At 39.9% G+C, this 16,511-nt stretch overlaps 1 protein-coding gene across 4 annotated transcripts in view; it reads left to right on the forward strand.

Annotated features, from left to right (window-relative positions):
- SPSB4 (splA/ryanodine receptor domain and SOCS box containing 4) overlaps nucleotides 1-15,543 on the forward strand; it is a 161,421-nt gene extending 145,878 nt beyond the window's left edge. For all 4 annotated transcript variants that reach the window (XM_051782241.1, XM_051782244.1, XM_051782242.1 and 1 more), the window contains one exon: nucleotides 14,246-15,543. In XM_051782241.1, coding sequence (XP_051638201.1) covers nucleotides 14,246-14,373 — 128 coding nt within the window. In that variant the 3' untranslated portion in view covers nucleotides 14,374-15,543. The remainder of the gene's footprint in view (nucleotides 1-14,245) is intronic.
- The last annotated feature ends 968 nt before the right edge of the window (nucleotides 15,544-16,511 follow it).

The raw sequence follows: 16,511 nt of genomic DNA on the forward strand, positions 1-16,511 counted from the left end.
GAAAAATGCACGTAAAATTAATTGAGCTTTGTGTACTTGAAAGCAAGGATTCAGTTCTGGTGTGACTACTGAGCACAACAGAAGAGGAACAGATGATTTCGGAACAGGCAAAATTTTGTGCCCTTTTCTGTCAGTGGTAATCGCTAAATCCATATGGATCATCCTGAGCATGAATTTGATGAAATTACAAGTACTATGCACAACTGACTTCTGAAAAAAATGGGATGCTTCTAAGAAACAAGTAGATTAAACTTTTTTTTTTGGGGGGGAAGGTGTTCACATTGTGCTGGAAGGTTACAAACACGATGTGCACCCTGGAAATCTGAACGGAAGGGCTGTGCTCTCCAGTCACTGTAGGGTGAGTGTTGCTCTTCTGTGAGATCCTCAAGGAGTGATGCAGGTCGCAGTCTATGAAGTTTGCTTGTGCTCAGGCATAGAAGTTCTTGTTCAAAGCTGAATGGGAGAGAGGTCTGGGAGTTATGAAGAATTGTCACCCGGCTTTGTTGTTTTGAAGGGAAGAATGGCCTGGGAGGTGTTACCTACCAAGGGAAAGGCAGTGATGAATAATATATAGCCCTCCTTTTGTCTTTGGAAGGTATAGCAATAAAGCAGAAGAAATGTGAACATTGCCCTTTTTTACTAATCTGGAAAATTACCTTATAGAAAGTGAAATACATATTTCACCAGGATCCCAAATACACAAAGCCCAGGATTCCGATTTTGCATCAGTATGTAAAATTAAAGCATATGTTACAAAAAGATTTCATTCAGAATATGAAAATGCATGACATAGACATTCAGATATGTCATCACAGCAGAGATGGTGTTTGTACTGAAAGCAACACACTTAACAGTAACACCAAGTAAGGAAAGGCTTTATTTTTCTTTTTCTTTGTTCATTGACATTTTTCCACTGTTCTTGGTGTAGTGCTGGCCACTCCCAAGTTGCTTTTGTCTTTGTCAATTAGTAATGCTTTCCTTAGTCTCCTAATCTCCCTGCCTCCATGGGAATGTCTGCAGAGGAAACCAGGAGGAACAGGTAATGGAGAGCTCCAGGTCTCCCCTCCATTGCTGGCAGTGTGGATGTACCGAGTCAGCAGCACTTTGGAACTCCTGAGGAAGTACCCTGGATGGTCACTGCCCTTCTCATCATCTCTTCAGCTGGAAGATGCTTGCAAGGATAAAGTCAGCCCGATAATCTCTGCTTGGGTGCCCAGGTCTTTGTGTCTCAACTTCAGTAGTGTTTACCTGTGTCTCACAGCAGGAGGAAAGCATCTCCTTGATTTGTTAGTCCTTCTTACTGAAGAAATTTGTCCGATTTTTGAAAGGACAAGGAGATGCAAAACAAATATCAGCACATTGGGAAATGGGATATATTGGATACTCCTCTTTCTTCCCCCTAGTGCTTGACTACAGAGTGCTTTGGGGCTGTGGGTTTGATTCTATGTATGGCTGATAAGATTTAGAACAAGCACAAGGTCTTGATCTCTCCTCCTGGACAGGGGAGTAAAAAGATATCCAAAGTAAACAGCTAACTAATGTGATGGGTTTAGGGGATGGTTTAAATGGAATGCTTCCCAGGAAATCTGATCTGGGTGGCTGTTCCCACCACTATGAAGGATGATTTTGGAAAGCTTTGTGTAGCTTTTTGCTCAGTCATTGTCTATGTGATTAACTTAATTAGTTAAGAAATATCGAAGACATCAAAGGGGCATGGGCATGTTCTTATGCTCGAGGGGTCAGTGTTTATCTCAGAACTGTGAGTACATGAAAAAATAAAATCCAATTCATCAAAAATTTCTTGGCAACAGGGAAAAAGAGAAATATCTATGGATGGGGGACCCTATTTAGCAGTATTTACCCTGGCAAAAATCCCTTTGGCTTTGCTGACAATGCTGGTGGAGTCAAAAAGGCTGAGTCGCCAGGGACTGGAAGGAATTTGGTGGGAAGCATTCTTTTGTGCTCTGTGTAATTCTGAATGTGCTTTTAATATTTTGGGGGGTTGTACTTTGGATTAAGTACCAAGTTAAAGAATTTGTTTTTATAATTTAGCTTTTGCACCAATCTGTTGCACCTGTGTCACCCAGATTTTTAGATTAAAACAGGCAAAATATGCCATGCCTGATGCTTCCACACCCAGAAGTAGGGGGCTTTTCTTTTTTAAACCCCAGTTCACTGGGTGACACTGAGAGTAGGAGTGCAGAAGAATGGGAAGGAGATGACTGATAAGAGAGAAAATAAGACAGGCTTAAATGGTTTAATAGGTCAGAAGATTTGATTGAAAAGAGTCAGAGTGGAGTTTTTTAATGTGTGTATATATATTTATATATACATATAAATGATATATATGTTTATATGTGTCACACAAGCATAAAATGAGACTGATATTTATCTCTCACCTTTTTGTTTTTGTAATCACATTAAGAAAACACTAAAAATTAGTGTTCAAAATATGAGACTAATAGTAAAGGAGTCTGTCCAGAATCTATCAAAAGATAATGGAGATTTGGCATCAAATGATACTCCACAAACTAAAAAAACCCAAACAACAACACAAAAAAACCCAAACCAAAATGAAAAACAAACAAAAAACAACAAAAGCCCGCACAATTTTTCCCGTGAGTGAGTTACTTACTGTTTAAGTTTGAAAAAAAACAAACTGTAAATAAAATATCAAATAAAAAGTTGACAAAAAAAGCCATCCCTTTTTGGAGAGCTGGAAATGGCCTTATTGTCTTCATTAAGCTCTGCTGCCTGCTTGGCACTGTAATGAATCAAGTCATTTATTGTGGTACCTCAGTATGGGCTTGCACAAACTCACTTATTGTTGAAAACTGTAACCTGCATATTTACCAATGCCCAGATAAGAAAATAGATCCTTTTGGAGCTAAAACCATGTTGAAATTAGTTTCTATTTTGTATTAAGAAATTATTGTACATCTGGCCAAGTTGTAGAGTTCTAGAGATGTTTTTATTTTCTGTGGTATTAATCATACACACACACACATAATAGTGAGCTGAGTGCCTCAAGCTCCTACATGAGTCTCTTCAGGAATCTGAAAACACAAACATGTAGAAACTGTGATAAGGATTTTGGTACATATTCCATTTCTTTCATTTTTTTATTTGCTATCTTCTGTATTAGTGGGTGGATGGGACCCCCTTTCCTACAGAAATAAGGCATGCAAGTACATTAAAGAGGTGAGTGAATTGCTTGACTTTGCTTTGTTGTTCCCTGATGCATTTTTTTTTTTAATTGCCAACCTCACAAATTAACTTTGGGATCTGAAAATCTAGATAAATCTCTGTTCATAATAGCTTTTCTGCAGACCAAATAATGCTTTCATTTACACCTGTGCAACTGCATTAGCCAGCTGGCAGCTGGGGCAGAGCGAGTTGGAACAGGCTGTTTATGGACAAAGCGTGTTTGATAATGAATCAGTGAGAAGCAATAAACCCAGACCCTTGGTGGTGTTTTATAGTTCCTCGCAGAGCACAGCCACACAGCTCAGTGGTTCAGCTGCTCCTGGCTCTCTCCTCATCTTGTCTGACATCAGTGGCATCCTGTGCAGATGGTGGTTGTAAAACTGAGTGAGGACAGAAAGACCAAGCCTGGAGCTGGGAGATGTGTGAGGGGACAGGGCTGGGGTTAAAGCCTCCCTGGTCACTCCGTGCTGCCCTCCTCTTTGTGTCTGAATTCACTGGAACAGCAAGAGAGCACCACTGGGGGAAGGTCATTGTGTGGAGTTTGATAACTTCAAAGGAAATGTGTTAGCTGGATCTGGTGGGCTGGAGGAGGGCAGGGAGGAAGCCAGGAGTGGTGTGCTGCTGCTGCAGACCTAGTTCTCAAAATATATTAAGCAGTGTTGTGAGGAATAGGCTGATGGATGGATGGAGGATGGCAGCAGGTTCCACCACAGCTGCCACCTCCCCCTTCAGCTTTTCTGGCCAGAGAAGACAACCCAGAGAGGGCTCCAGCTGTCCATGTGTCCCGTAGGACCAAGTACAGGAAAGTTTTGCTCAGTGATGCTGCACTGGAGGTGAAGCAAATCAGTGTGAGCAAAACTCGAGTTCGCCACCAGATTCTGGTGATCCTGTGTGAAATTCCAGGGGGTGTTTTTGTGAGTCTTAATGTTTTTCATCATGTTGCATCTTCCCTACCCCCACGTGCCCAGGAAGAGGAAAGTCACTTCAGTGGACAAACCACTCAATCCCTGGCCCACCTCTCCCCTCACCTGTCCCTTCCTTCAGTGGGTTTATGCTGGTGCTTCAGAGGCTTGGGCTGTGATGACACAGTGGCTGTGGAATGCGTAATATGGAAATCATCTTTCCACACTCTTATTTCTCACAAAATGACCAGGCCCTTTGTAAGATGACATACCAGGAGTGCCGACTGTAGGTGGTGGCACAATGGTGTGAAATTTCAGATAGAGCTTTGCCAGGGTTGAAAGATGGTAACAGGAGCTTGTGATTGAGGAGAGCTCAGCAATGGTGGGCAGCTCTATGTGCTCTACCTTTGATGTGAGAGTGCATTTGTGTTCAAAATGAATGTTTTAGAAATGCATTCAGAGAGCATCAGTTGTGTTTGCATGCCAGGAATTACGATGAATCCTAAATTCAGTATAAAAATAATTCAGATCATCTCCAGTACCCATTTTCTGCTGATGAAGATTATGGTACTTAAGAAAAAAATCACTTTCAAGAAGTTGAAAATATAAATGGTACTAAACTAATGGGATCAAATTCATTACATGGAGCCTAATTGCAACTTCATGTCTCCAGATTTATTCCAGTGTAATTCTGTTAATATCAAAACTAGAGTAACAAAGTGATGAGTCAGGTCTATTGTTTGTGAATCTCCCCTGGAGATCATTAGCTTGTATACAATTGCATTAAAATTTAAATGACATGCTGCTGTCATTTTCTCGCTTGGTTTGAGAAAATCTGCATATGTTGGAGCCTCTGGGTAACTAAAATTGAAGCAGTTGAGAAAATGTCTTATAACAATGATATGAGGAATACAGTCAAATATTAGTTGTCTTAAACAGCTCAGCACAATCTGTGTTAATGTAAGTAGGAGAGTCATCAGTTCTGTTGCCCTGTCAATATGGTGAAGCTTTGAAGAAAGCTGCAGTGGGGTGCAGTGTGATGCAGAAGATGCCTTGAATCAATTTAATTGCTAACTAGGATAAATAACTTCAGTTATAATACTAAACAGCCATACAGAAAATTATTGTGAGAGGTTCCAGCTGAGAATGAGAGTTGTAAGCAATGGAAATCTTGCATGAGCATGTGTTACTTCAGTATGGTAGTGTGTAGAAATTCTGGTGAGGCTCCAGCATGCTGGGCACAGTACAAGAAAAGATGACAGGGTGTGTATTCCACTGTTCCACACAATGAATATGTCATACAAAATGCAACAGGCAGATAAAAGAGCCTGGTGGGAGAAGGGCAGATGGGACAGTCAGGCAACCAGATACCTACCCAGTTCAGCACAGAGTGCCAAGTTTTGGGGTTTTGCATGCTTCTCGTTCATTCTCTCCCCCTTTCCCTCTCCCTCTCTCGTCCTTGATTAGCTAACCCAAAATAAAAAATGTATTTAAGAACAGCTGTGAAAACTTAACAGTTTTGAATTTGAGAATGTTGTAATCACTATGATTAGGTTTCCCACCAAGAAATCTCATCTGCTGTCATATTATTAAGGCAGAAATAATGCGTCAATGAACTGAAGGATAGCAAGAGGTTCACCAAAAATATCTTTGATTTCCTGTCCCCCTTCCCTGGGCAATAAGGAGTTGTTCACAGCCATAAAGACTGTTACAGGTGTGTACCTATGGATGGTATATTATATGCCCATTTATGAAGCACATCTCATGAAGAGATAAAATGCAAGGAATTTTTTCAGTGTATTCCAGTCCCCACATTGCTCGCAGTGTGTGGTCGCCTCTTGCAATAGTTGTCTGCAGTGGTTTGTCCTTGAATCCTGAACTTTCCTTCAACTTTTTCCATTATTACTTTGTCTATAAATCTGTCCATAACCCCTGAACAACATGGTCTTTGAACTCCAGTGCATCTACTCAGTGAAATTCTCATGCAAGCTTTAATCTTCTCTCACCTTGATATATTTTTACTTCCCCCTTTATGGCCTGGCACACAAGCTGAATTTAATGATGATAAATGTGTTTCTAAGATTAAAAGCTATGAAGTATGTGTTACAGATTAATCTAAGCCAAATCTTCATTCTCAACGTGGTACACTTGGGGAGGTTTGAGCAGGGAGGAGCTAAGGAGTCAATGGTTGTAGTTTAGGCTCATCTCTGGTGTCAAACACTTCGTTTTGTTTGCTGGTTTTGAAGAGCATTGGGTGTCTTTGCTACTATAGAGCATTAGATCATCGCTGAAGTAGCTGTCCCAATTTACCTTTGCACCGTGTTCAAGGGCAAAGTGGAGAGTCCTTTTGTGGAAGGATCTGAGGGGAGGAGAACAACAAACAAATCAAGGCCAGAAAGCAAATCTTTCCAGCCCATCCTCCCTATTTGCGTCTTCCCGATGCAAAAAGGGAATGAAATCACACATGCCCTTCCCCTTTCAGAAGGGAAGTTGCCACCGTTCTTTCTCGTGTTCTTTGTCAACATGCAAATTTCTCAAGATATAGCAAAACCAGCTTATTACATAGCTTTGCTCCTTTTTATAAAAAGCCATTCGTTTGCTGCTGTTTTGCAGCACTACAATTTAATAATTTGTAGGTTGTAGAAATAGTGTGTTAAAATGTTTTAAATATGAGTCGTACCTGTGATTTTTTTTTTTTTACTGTTGTTGTTGCTGGAAATTGAAGTATGGTGATGCACATGTACATTTAAGCAGTTGTAATTCAGAAAATGAAGATTTTTCAGGTGAGTTTCCACAGTGAAGTTTGCTTGTAGATTTGGCCTGGGCCAGACTTTGTGCCTGTTTTTCATATTAATATGTGGGTCTAGGGCCCTTTTGGATGGATCATAAACCTACCTAGAGGGTAAGAACTGAAGACCACATGGAGCCTCTCAGAGGAGGGTTTCTGCAGGTATTTGTGTATGATATATATGTGTATGACTCCATACATACATACAGCCTTCCTATAAATGTAAACAAATTACTTTTTTAGGAAGAATACTCCTATAACCAATATGATTAAAAAAAAGAATGTAGGCCTATGCTGAAGCCTACTAAATTGAAATATTTAGGAATAAATTTTAAGCCTGTGCTGAATTTCTTCAATTTAGGCATTTGCTCTGGTCCTCGTGAGTCAGGACCAGTTGTCTGAATTCACAGTTGTCTGAATTCGATTCCTGAATTGTGAATTCCTCGTAGGAGATTGCAAACACTGAAATGCAAAAAAGAAACTGCGTGGAGCTCTCCATTTGTGCTCAAAGGATAGATTCTTTATCGAACCCCTAACAGGAGGCCACTGGCTTTGGAGATTGCTTTTCGTTTGTTTTCATTCTGTTCTGCTTTTCAAACCCTTTCCTCTCAAGAAAGCACAGCTGGAGAGCATTAACTGAAAACAAATGATGCTGCAGAATATCTGCTTGTTCATTGCTGCTTTTTCAGCTTAATTCTGCTAAATGATGCTTGATTGAAGTTTTAAACTGTGCTTAACTGCATTTAACACTTAAAAGCCAAAGGTATCTGTAAACCGATCCTCCTGGCCCGGCCCAGACGTGCAGAGGAGGAGGCGGAGAGGGGTAGAGGGAGGTTACCCCTGAGTCCTTCTCTCTGTTCCAGCTTTCTTGCCTTCCTTTCTCCCTTTAACATATTTAATTTCAAGTACCGAATTTTTGTGGGATGCGGGCTAGCTCAAATACAGGGCGGTGTTTGTGTCGGTTTCGTATTTTTGCTTCCCCACCCTGCCTCGCTAAAAGCAAGGTGCTGGTGTGGACAGCACAAAGCTTTATTTGTCCTGGTGGACAACTGCTGGAGACAGCGGCTGTTTGTCAGCCCTGCCCGATAACACACCATCGCACCATCTGCCGCCCGTTCCGCTTTCGGAGGAGCGGGGGCGATCATTTCCAGCTGTGTGTGCCCAGCCTGCCGGGGGGCAGGCGGTGTCAGAGGGGCTCACGGGGGGTGCGGGGACACGGCCTCTGCAAAGCCAGCCCAAGAGTGGGGATGGTCTGCCAGAGCCCACGGCTCTCGGATAGATAAACGCGGAGTTGGAGGAACGTGGCGACGCTCTTCTGAAAAACCAAAGCGTTCCCTTTTGAATGGCGGAATTCTTGAGGGAGGTGATGGCTCTGGATCGCCTGAGCCGTAATTAAAATGAGATATTCTAAGGTGCTTCATTTTTGTTTGCTGGGTTAGGCTGCAGAGCTTAAAGACATCTGTAGGAAAAATTGATAGGTGATTTCTTTTATCCTGTTAATCCTTTGTCTGAATTTTCATTGCTGTTAGGAGATTTATTAGCATTTTTTATGACTGGTCATAGCCTGTGTTCTCTCATATATTTTTTGCAATTTCCTTTCTCTAGATTGTGCCATTTAAGGAACACAGCTCAAATTTTCCATCAGTTGCATCAGAGAAGCCATAAATATGTCACAGGGGGTGTATTTATGTATCATATTATTCAGGGGAAAGAATTTCGCCTGTACTACGTAAAATTAAAACAATAATTAAGCTTTGGCAGAAAGGTTGGAAGGAAAACTCCTGGCTTACATATATTTGTATGTTTATGGTATGTGATAATTAAATGGCAGTTACAAACTCCTGTATACCCTAAATCACCTTAATGGAAACACTTGGGCCACGTTACCTCTTAGCAGGTGTCTTAATACTTGGAGGAAGGGTGAAAATTCAAGAAAAAGGGTGGGACTCAGGTGTCCTGGTAGGGAACAGAAGACTGTCCATGGGATCAGGTAGATGTCAGGTAGCTGAGTGGTGTCAAGCTGTGAAGAGAGCTTTCCCTTCCCACCTGGTTATGGCAGGCCATATAACAGGCACAGGGTAGGACTGTTGTCTCATGTCCGTGTTGGATCCCTTTCCATGACAAAGAGTCAGTCTTTTGGGGACACCGTCCTTCTAAAGATCACGATGATCATGGACCTTGGCAAAGTATGAGATAGAAATGGAGCAATGAAAAGCAGTGCAGAGCAGGAACCGGGGTGCTGCTGACTTATTGGTGGGAAAGAGGAGAGGGCAGGAAGGGGAACTGGGCAATAGCCACAGAGTACGTAAAACACAGAAAAAAACCTTGTGCCCCCTTCAGATATGAACAGAGGCATCGTGCATTTCCCTCCTTTCCAGACTTCTCTGTGCACCAGGCATGTCCTACTTCTGCAAGAAGTAGTTCCTCTGTTTCCCGTTCTTGAGAGGGTGCCCCTTCACCTCAGTAACAAGGCTCTTCCCTCCTGGCACTGTTGTTATCAGCACGGCAAAGTTAGGACTGGAGATGTGTTCTCCACTTATTTAATGATGTGCAGTCACATCTCTGTCCTGTAACACTGTATTTTTTTTTTTAATCTGACTTCAAAGCTGCCTCTCAGCAGTTGGAAATGGTAACATGCATCACTGAATATAAGTGCTTTTTAATAAGTCTAAGGCCAAAAGTATCAAAACATAAGGTAGCTTGGTGTCTATAAAAATCCTAAAAAATTTCTTAATTTTTGGTGATGTCGATTCACAAAAACTTTGTCTTTCACCCAGCTTTAATTTTGCTCTGTGCTTTTTTCCCCCAGACATCTTTGCTTTTATAACATGAGATAAAAATATATTCTTCATAGCTTAATGAAAGCCATGAACATGATGTGATGATAGAGCTTTAAAAATTTATTTAAAAAAATGGTATTTTCGTTTGGCAAGTAACTGTTGTGTGCTAAAAGCTGCTCTTTTGCATGAGCCTTATGTAACATTGCAGTTAATAACATTTAGTGTTATCGGATGCTAAATGACTTTATCTCAACTACAAAAGCCTGTTTACAGAGATGAGGCAGCCTTGCTGGAGTGCCAGACTGTTAAATAACTACAGGTTGCCAAAACTAAATGAACTTTTCAGCTGGTAATGATGTGCAAATTGCTCTTGAGGATATATGTATGTATTGGAGAAATGCTCACAAGCACAGGGTTGTGTCTCCTTAAAAACATTTCTTTGCCTTTGTCCTTAAACTAGCAGTGACTGCATTAGAATGAATATATCTAAATATATAAACACAGCTATTTTGTGTTATTAATATCTGAATAGTTACTAAATAGCTATTTTAATTTAATTAACCAAGTATCTATTTATTTTGAAGTTATTAGCTGTTATGTTAAAGGGCTATTTAAGCTATATTGTACTCCACTTGGTGAAATGCTGCTCTAGGTGAGAAGAGCAGCTGTGATTGTACCTTAACCAGCTTCCAAATATGATTGTAGTGTAGGGAAAGGAAGGTTTGTGAGGGAATACCCAACCTGTGACCTTGGTGGACCTGTGCAGATACAGTGCTAAGAAGGAGGGAGGGGAAGCAAAGGTTTCTTTTGTACGTGGGCCTTCTTGTGAACTACTGGTACAAAACTGGGAGACACAGGAATTAAACTCTGACACATCAGTTATGCAAGGTTTTTTTTAATTCTTTTTTTTTAATTATTATTTTTCTCTTGAAAAAATAATTTTCTGTAATGTGGCACCTGTGGGTGAAGAAGTCTCATAGTAAACTTTAAATGAGAAGATGATTCCTTAAAGTATGTTCAGAAAGGTGTTGGCCCAGGCTTGGAGAGTGCATCGTTACCCAGAAGCTGCACTTTTCTCTCTGAGTGCTGCTGGATCTCGAGAGGAAGCACCGGGTTTCCTGTGCAAAGCTTGCTCCCTTGCCCTGGAGTGTCTCACTTTGCATTTCTTAGCCTGGTTGGGAATTTAGTACAAAGAGCCATTCTTGTGAATCATGTTTTCTTTGCAATTTTGCATTCCAGCTCAGCAATTCATTCCTCCTTTTTTCTAATGGCAAGAACATTACTGGGGTTCACATAACTTTGGTAAAATGGCTGGTTCAGGTTCTTCTGGGAGGCTTGAATGCTCCAGTTCCATTCCATTGGGGGTTATTCTAAAAATACAACTCTTAGTATACCTAATATGCATTATAAGGAGTGAGATGTTCTGACAGTTAATATCCCCGAATTTAAAAGTTTTTCAAAGGTAAATATTTAATGTTGTGAAAGAAAGGCTTTTTCAGTAGTCAAGCTTACAGCTAACGATGTGTCTTCTGAGTAATCATGTTCCCATCCCTTGCATTATTAAGAGCCTTCTAAACATTATTTGTATAATCTTAAATGAAAATCGTTCCCACTGGGCTGCAGGGCACTGGGGTCTGGTGTGTCTTTGCCAGTTGCTGAGGTGTGGGATCTGCTGGGACACCTCTGGCCCGGGGCTGGTGTGCTGGAGGAGGGTGCATGGCTGGCAGTGTCTCTCGGCTTCAGGGCAAGGTGGAGCTGAGGGATGCACCCCAGTGCCCGGGATGAGGAGCTCTTTGCCCTTTCCCCTTCCCCATGATAATACAAATGCCTCCCCCTGGAACTAACCTAGTGTTTAGAACCAAACTTCTGCTTCTTAAAACGCAAGTCTTTTTCTAAATGATCCGCCTTTGTAAACTATGTAGTAAAAATGTGAGAAGCGATAGATGCATTAAGGTACAGACCAAATGTTTAATAATGGTTCTGTTGAGTTAGGCTGCCTGAAAATTGTCAGTCTTTCATTTTAGACTTTTACCACTGTCCCGTAAACCATTTTGAAACGAAGTTTATTTCTTTTCCTGAATTTAATTTTTGTTCATTTAGGACTATCCACAACTACATACATTCTTAAGTTATAATGCTATTATTACACTTTTTTCTCAAGTTCTTACAACCAGCACCCCAGAAAACATAAATTCTATTTAGTATTGTAGGACAGACCTGTTCTAATTTTGTTGTAGGTTTGAACTGCTGTTGAATAGAATAAAAAGAATATAGTTCAATTTTCAAGTTGCAAAAACACATTTAGTATGTGCAATTTAGCAGCTGTTGCAAACACTTGGAGGCATTTTCTTCAGCATTTGAAAATTCCCTGTAGCAGTGAGACAGGAAACATTCATTTAGCTTTTCAAGCTTGAAAAATAATTTAACCTTTCCTTAAATTGTGTTTTGAAGTTTGGGATTAACTCTGTGCCTGGCTGCACAGATGGCTACATTTTACATATTCCTTTGTCTAGGAAAAAAAAGAAGAGACCACATGGTCAGTTAATGGCTTTAAACACTCCTAGTCCTCATTTTACATGTCTTAATGGGACCGCAGAGATTCTGGGAAGATACTCAGAAAATTGTTGCTTATGGTGTAAGACTTGTAAGATGTGCTGTATTCTGTGTTCTGGAACTCATGAGCTATTTTTGCTTCTGCTTATTAATCCTGACTAATGAATTTTACAGCTTCATCCCTTAAGATTTCACATTCATAATTCTGGTATGGAAAAAATGAAAATGAAGAGCACTAGTGTATAGAAAATGTTTCTTTATTACTGGAATGTGAGGGCTCTTATTTTGTAATCTTTTAATAGGCAAAATTATCAATTACATGTATTTTTAAGTAGAATCTGTATTGAGTCACTGAAGTGTTTATAAGCTAAATAACCTGTTTAGTCTTTCAGAATGCTTTCTAAGCTTTTTTGCTAGCCACTTTTGGGAAATACCGTAGTGAACTGTGAACTACACAAATCAATTGTGATTGGGAGAAATGATGGAAAATCCACTAAGTCAGTGGTGTGTCACCAGAACAGACAGTTATAGCATATAAAACCAGTCCTCAATTTGGTATCTTGTGCTTTATAAAGATTTTTTTTTTTCAAGTAGGTTTTAAAATAATATCAGCTAAAGGATTGCTGGTTTAACAGAGAATCATAGAATGGAATCATAGAATGGTTTGTGTTGGAAGGGACCTTAAAGGTTATCTAGTTCCATCCCCCTGCCGTGGGGGACACTTTCCACTAGACAAACACAGTTTGTGTAGGTCTGTATGTGGCACATAAAAGAAATCTTGACAAAACCACTTAGTGCTGTACAGTGTTGAGCACTTGTAAGAAATCTGTCAAGTTTATAAAAGGTTATTGCTACAATATGGGCACATGACTCTTTTTTTTTTTCTCCATTTGAAAGTACTAGTAAAGTTTTTAAGGCTACTACTGCTTTATAATATAAAAAGGAAGAGTTTCCCATAGTCTCTTAAGCTCTTACCCTTTTAAACCAGCACGTGCAACTAAATCCATCTTTTTGAAGTTCTTGAAGATAGCTGTAACTGGTAGAATACTTTATGGCTTTATTGCAGTTTCTGCAACAAAAAGACTTCCATTGCAAACTCTGCAGTCATAAAGGTCATTGTTGCTACTATTAGATGGAAATTTTATGATGTTCCTGCAATTCTGTGTGAGCATTGCAGGCCAGGATGGGATATAGGGGTGTAGTGGTTTGAGATGCTGTGGATCACCATGTTGGAGTCTCTAGTCTTAAATGCTATCAGCCAGGCATTTCTGACAAATACTTAATTCACTTCTATTAAATTAAACTTAAGAACATCTCCAGATGTTGTTTATATATTTTGAGGGTGTTTGTATATATACATAGGAGAACATGCACCCTGCCTTCCAGTCAGCCCAATCCTCCTCCCCTAATTTATTCAAGGAGGAAAAGGTTACATTTCCTCTAGATTTTTGAGGGTGTTTTGTTTAGTTTTTTGCTTCCAATGAACTTCCTAGAAAGAAAGACTAAGAGAGTGTTGTAGGAAAAGCACTGTTGGCTGAGAAGTACCCTTAAGCTGGGTACCCTTAAGTAGCATTTCCAGTTCTAAGATGCAGAAGGAGCTGGTATGTGAAGGTCACAAGTTGCCAGTGTAGTTCATGTTAACACGACATGACGAATGTTGTGTTATAAACACTAGAAACTCTTTGTCTTGCTTGAAATCTGGAAATGTAGTAACTTCTTATGCTGCAATTTGGTAAGCCTGAAGGGTGGTTGGGGATTATTATTTTAAACCTCACAGATAAGGAAGCTCAGTCTGAAACTTCTCAGCCCCTTATTATGGGTGAAATGTGTAGAATTCTGCTTTGGCTTCCATTGATTATCTTAATTGCCTCAGGATTATCAGACTTTTCCCAATACCATTACTATCTTTATGACTGCTCGATAGAATACAGAATCTGTGTTAATAAATAAAACATTGCCTGTAAATGGAGGTGCTGAAAAATTAACTCCTTCTTTTCTTTCTTCTATTTTTTCAGCGGAACCCCTGCCTTTAATGGACTTGTGCCGAAGATCAATTCGTTTTGCTCTTGGCAGAGACCGCCTGCATGACATAGAAATTCTACCTTTGCCTCTGTCTCTGAAAAATTATTTACAGTACCAATAAGATGTCTAGAACCCTCTGGCCTCACGTTGGACTACATCAATGCAAATGGCAGAAAATTGTTTACAGCAAAATATAAATCTTTGTGATGGACACTTAAGTGTTATTTAATTTTTAATATATATTTTTTTCTGAACCAGTGAAAGCAGATCACTGTGGGGGACTACTAAAGAATGTGAAAACGTTGATTTGATTGAGATTCATGTGTTATCTGTTGCCTGTTGTGTTTACAGTCCTGAAGGCCATTATTCTCATCTCTCATATGTTGGTTTATCTTTGTTGCCTCTGGTAAATGCCAATAGAAAATCTGACCTGCAAGGTACACTGTCCTGCAGGACAGAGCATTCTTCAATATTGTGATTTTCTTTTTGTCTCCTACACCTTACCCAAATAAATAAAAATAAATTAGCAAAGGAAAATTCTTGGCAGTAACTTCTGAAAAATATTTAAACCTTGTCTTTGGTACACAGAGTTGCTGGGAGTTTTGAGTGTTCAGCACTCAACATAATTAGGCCTACACTATCTAAAAGCTCTAACGTTCAAAAAAGCAGATTATTGTCTAGAAGAAGAGTCTGTGGTTTGAAAACATGAGAGGAAAAAAAAGGGTATATGTGTCAGATCAGTTTTTGGACTTGGTAACAGTAAGGCGCAGTTTGTTGTTTTCAAGACCAAATCTAGTCCCTCCAAACTTCTGCAGTTTATAACAAAGTGTTCACTATCCCAAGAATTTAGGATATTCATATTTTAGAAAGCTTGTCACTTTTTTTATTTGAACAAATTTATAATTTTTATGTGGTATGAACTCTAAGTACTTTGTTTTCTTTTTAATGTATGTGTGGTTATAATGTTTATTTATCTGTTTAGCGTCTGTGGAGTTCTCATTTAACTGTTTCCCATCATGGGGTGACTGATTTTGGTTTTTTTCCCCATCTCCATCTGAAATGTATCAATTTTTCAGGCTCATCCCATTTTTTAAGATGCTGCTTTCTATTTGCGTTTCTTACATGTTTCAAGTTATCTGCCTGATCAGTTATCTAGTTTTTAAACTGGAAGTTGTTGTTATGGCAGAATGTCAAATGTTTAGACTGAGCTGCCTTCAGCATATTTTAATGTGAATTTACTGATGAATGAGGAGAAAATTTCTAATAAAGTCTACTGTCCAAAGTAAAACTCATATCTCTTTTGATGAAGTGTTAAATAACATAGTACTGCTCATAGCACAGAGTTGAAGTTCAGTTCCTCCTGCAGCTTTGCAAACGTTTCTGTTCGGCACTTCTTTGGGATCACTGCTTTGGTTTCGTGTGAGAGAGATATCACAGACAACATCATGTCCCTGATTGCTCCCACTCACTCTGCATAGAGCTGTACTCTTGCTTTTAACACCATTCTGGTCAGATTCCTCCAAACAAAACCTCAGTTTTGTGCCAAGTCGTGCTTTGGGACTCTGTGCTTTGGAGGTAGGTTGGAGTTTGAGTGCTGTGCACTGGTGATCCAGGCAAAACCACTGACCTGCAGATGGTTGCCCTGCTCTCAGTCACCCCTGGGAACAGAATTACAGTTCCAGCTGGAAAAGAGAAATGTGAGATAAATAGGATACAGCAACACAAGGAAGAGTGGAAGCAACAAGGGCAAGGTAACAGAGGGATGTCAAAAATTAAATAATAATATTTGTGTGTCTGGGCACAACTGTGTAAGTTGATGTCTGCTTCAGCATCAGGTTACTTTTGGGCTGGCTTTTGCTTAAGGTGAGCTGTAGGTACTGCATTCCTTACCTTTATCTTGCAAAGGGGAAGAAACTACAGCCCTGATCTGCATTTCCTACTTTTCCCACTTACTTTATTTAATTTTAACCTTTTGTCTCAGTAGGTATACAGGAAGAAAGAGCTATAAAGGTATAATAGCTTACATAGAAGTTAAAATACAGCTGTGTCAAGTGATCTGTCTTAAGCAAGGTAAGCAGCTGTTCAGGAATGGCCTGGTAGTCCTTATTTTTCTACCAATGAGTTCCATTTTAGGTAAGCATTTCCTAAAATTAGTATTTTCCTGTGTGTAACTAGGCTTCATGTTCCTTTGAATAACTGCAGCAACACAACTGTTAAGTGTTGTCTTTTCTGTTCCTTCACTTGACCCAAGCCAACAGC

The sequence above is a fragment of the Manacus candei genome, unplaced genomic scaffold, assembly GCF_025592945.1.
Source record: "Manacus candei isolate 608988 ecotype Guabito, Panama unplaced genomic scaffold, ASM2559294v1 h1tg000015l, whole genome shotgun sequence".
Classification (NCBI taxonomy): Eukaryota; Metazoa; Chordata; class Aves; order Passeriformes; family Pipridae; genus Manacus; species Manacus candei.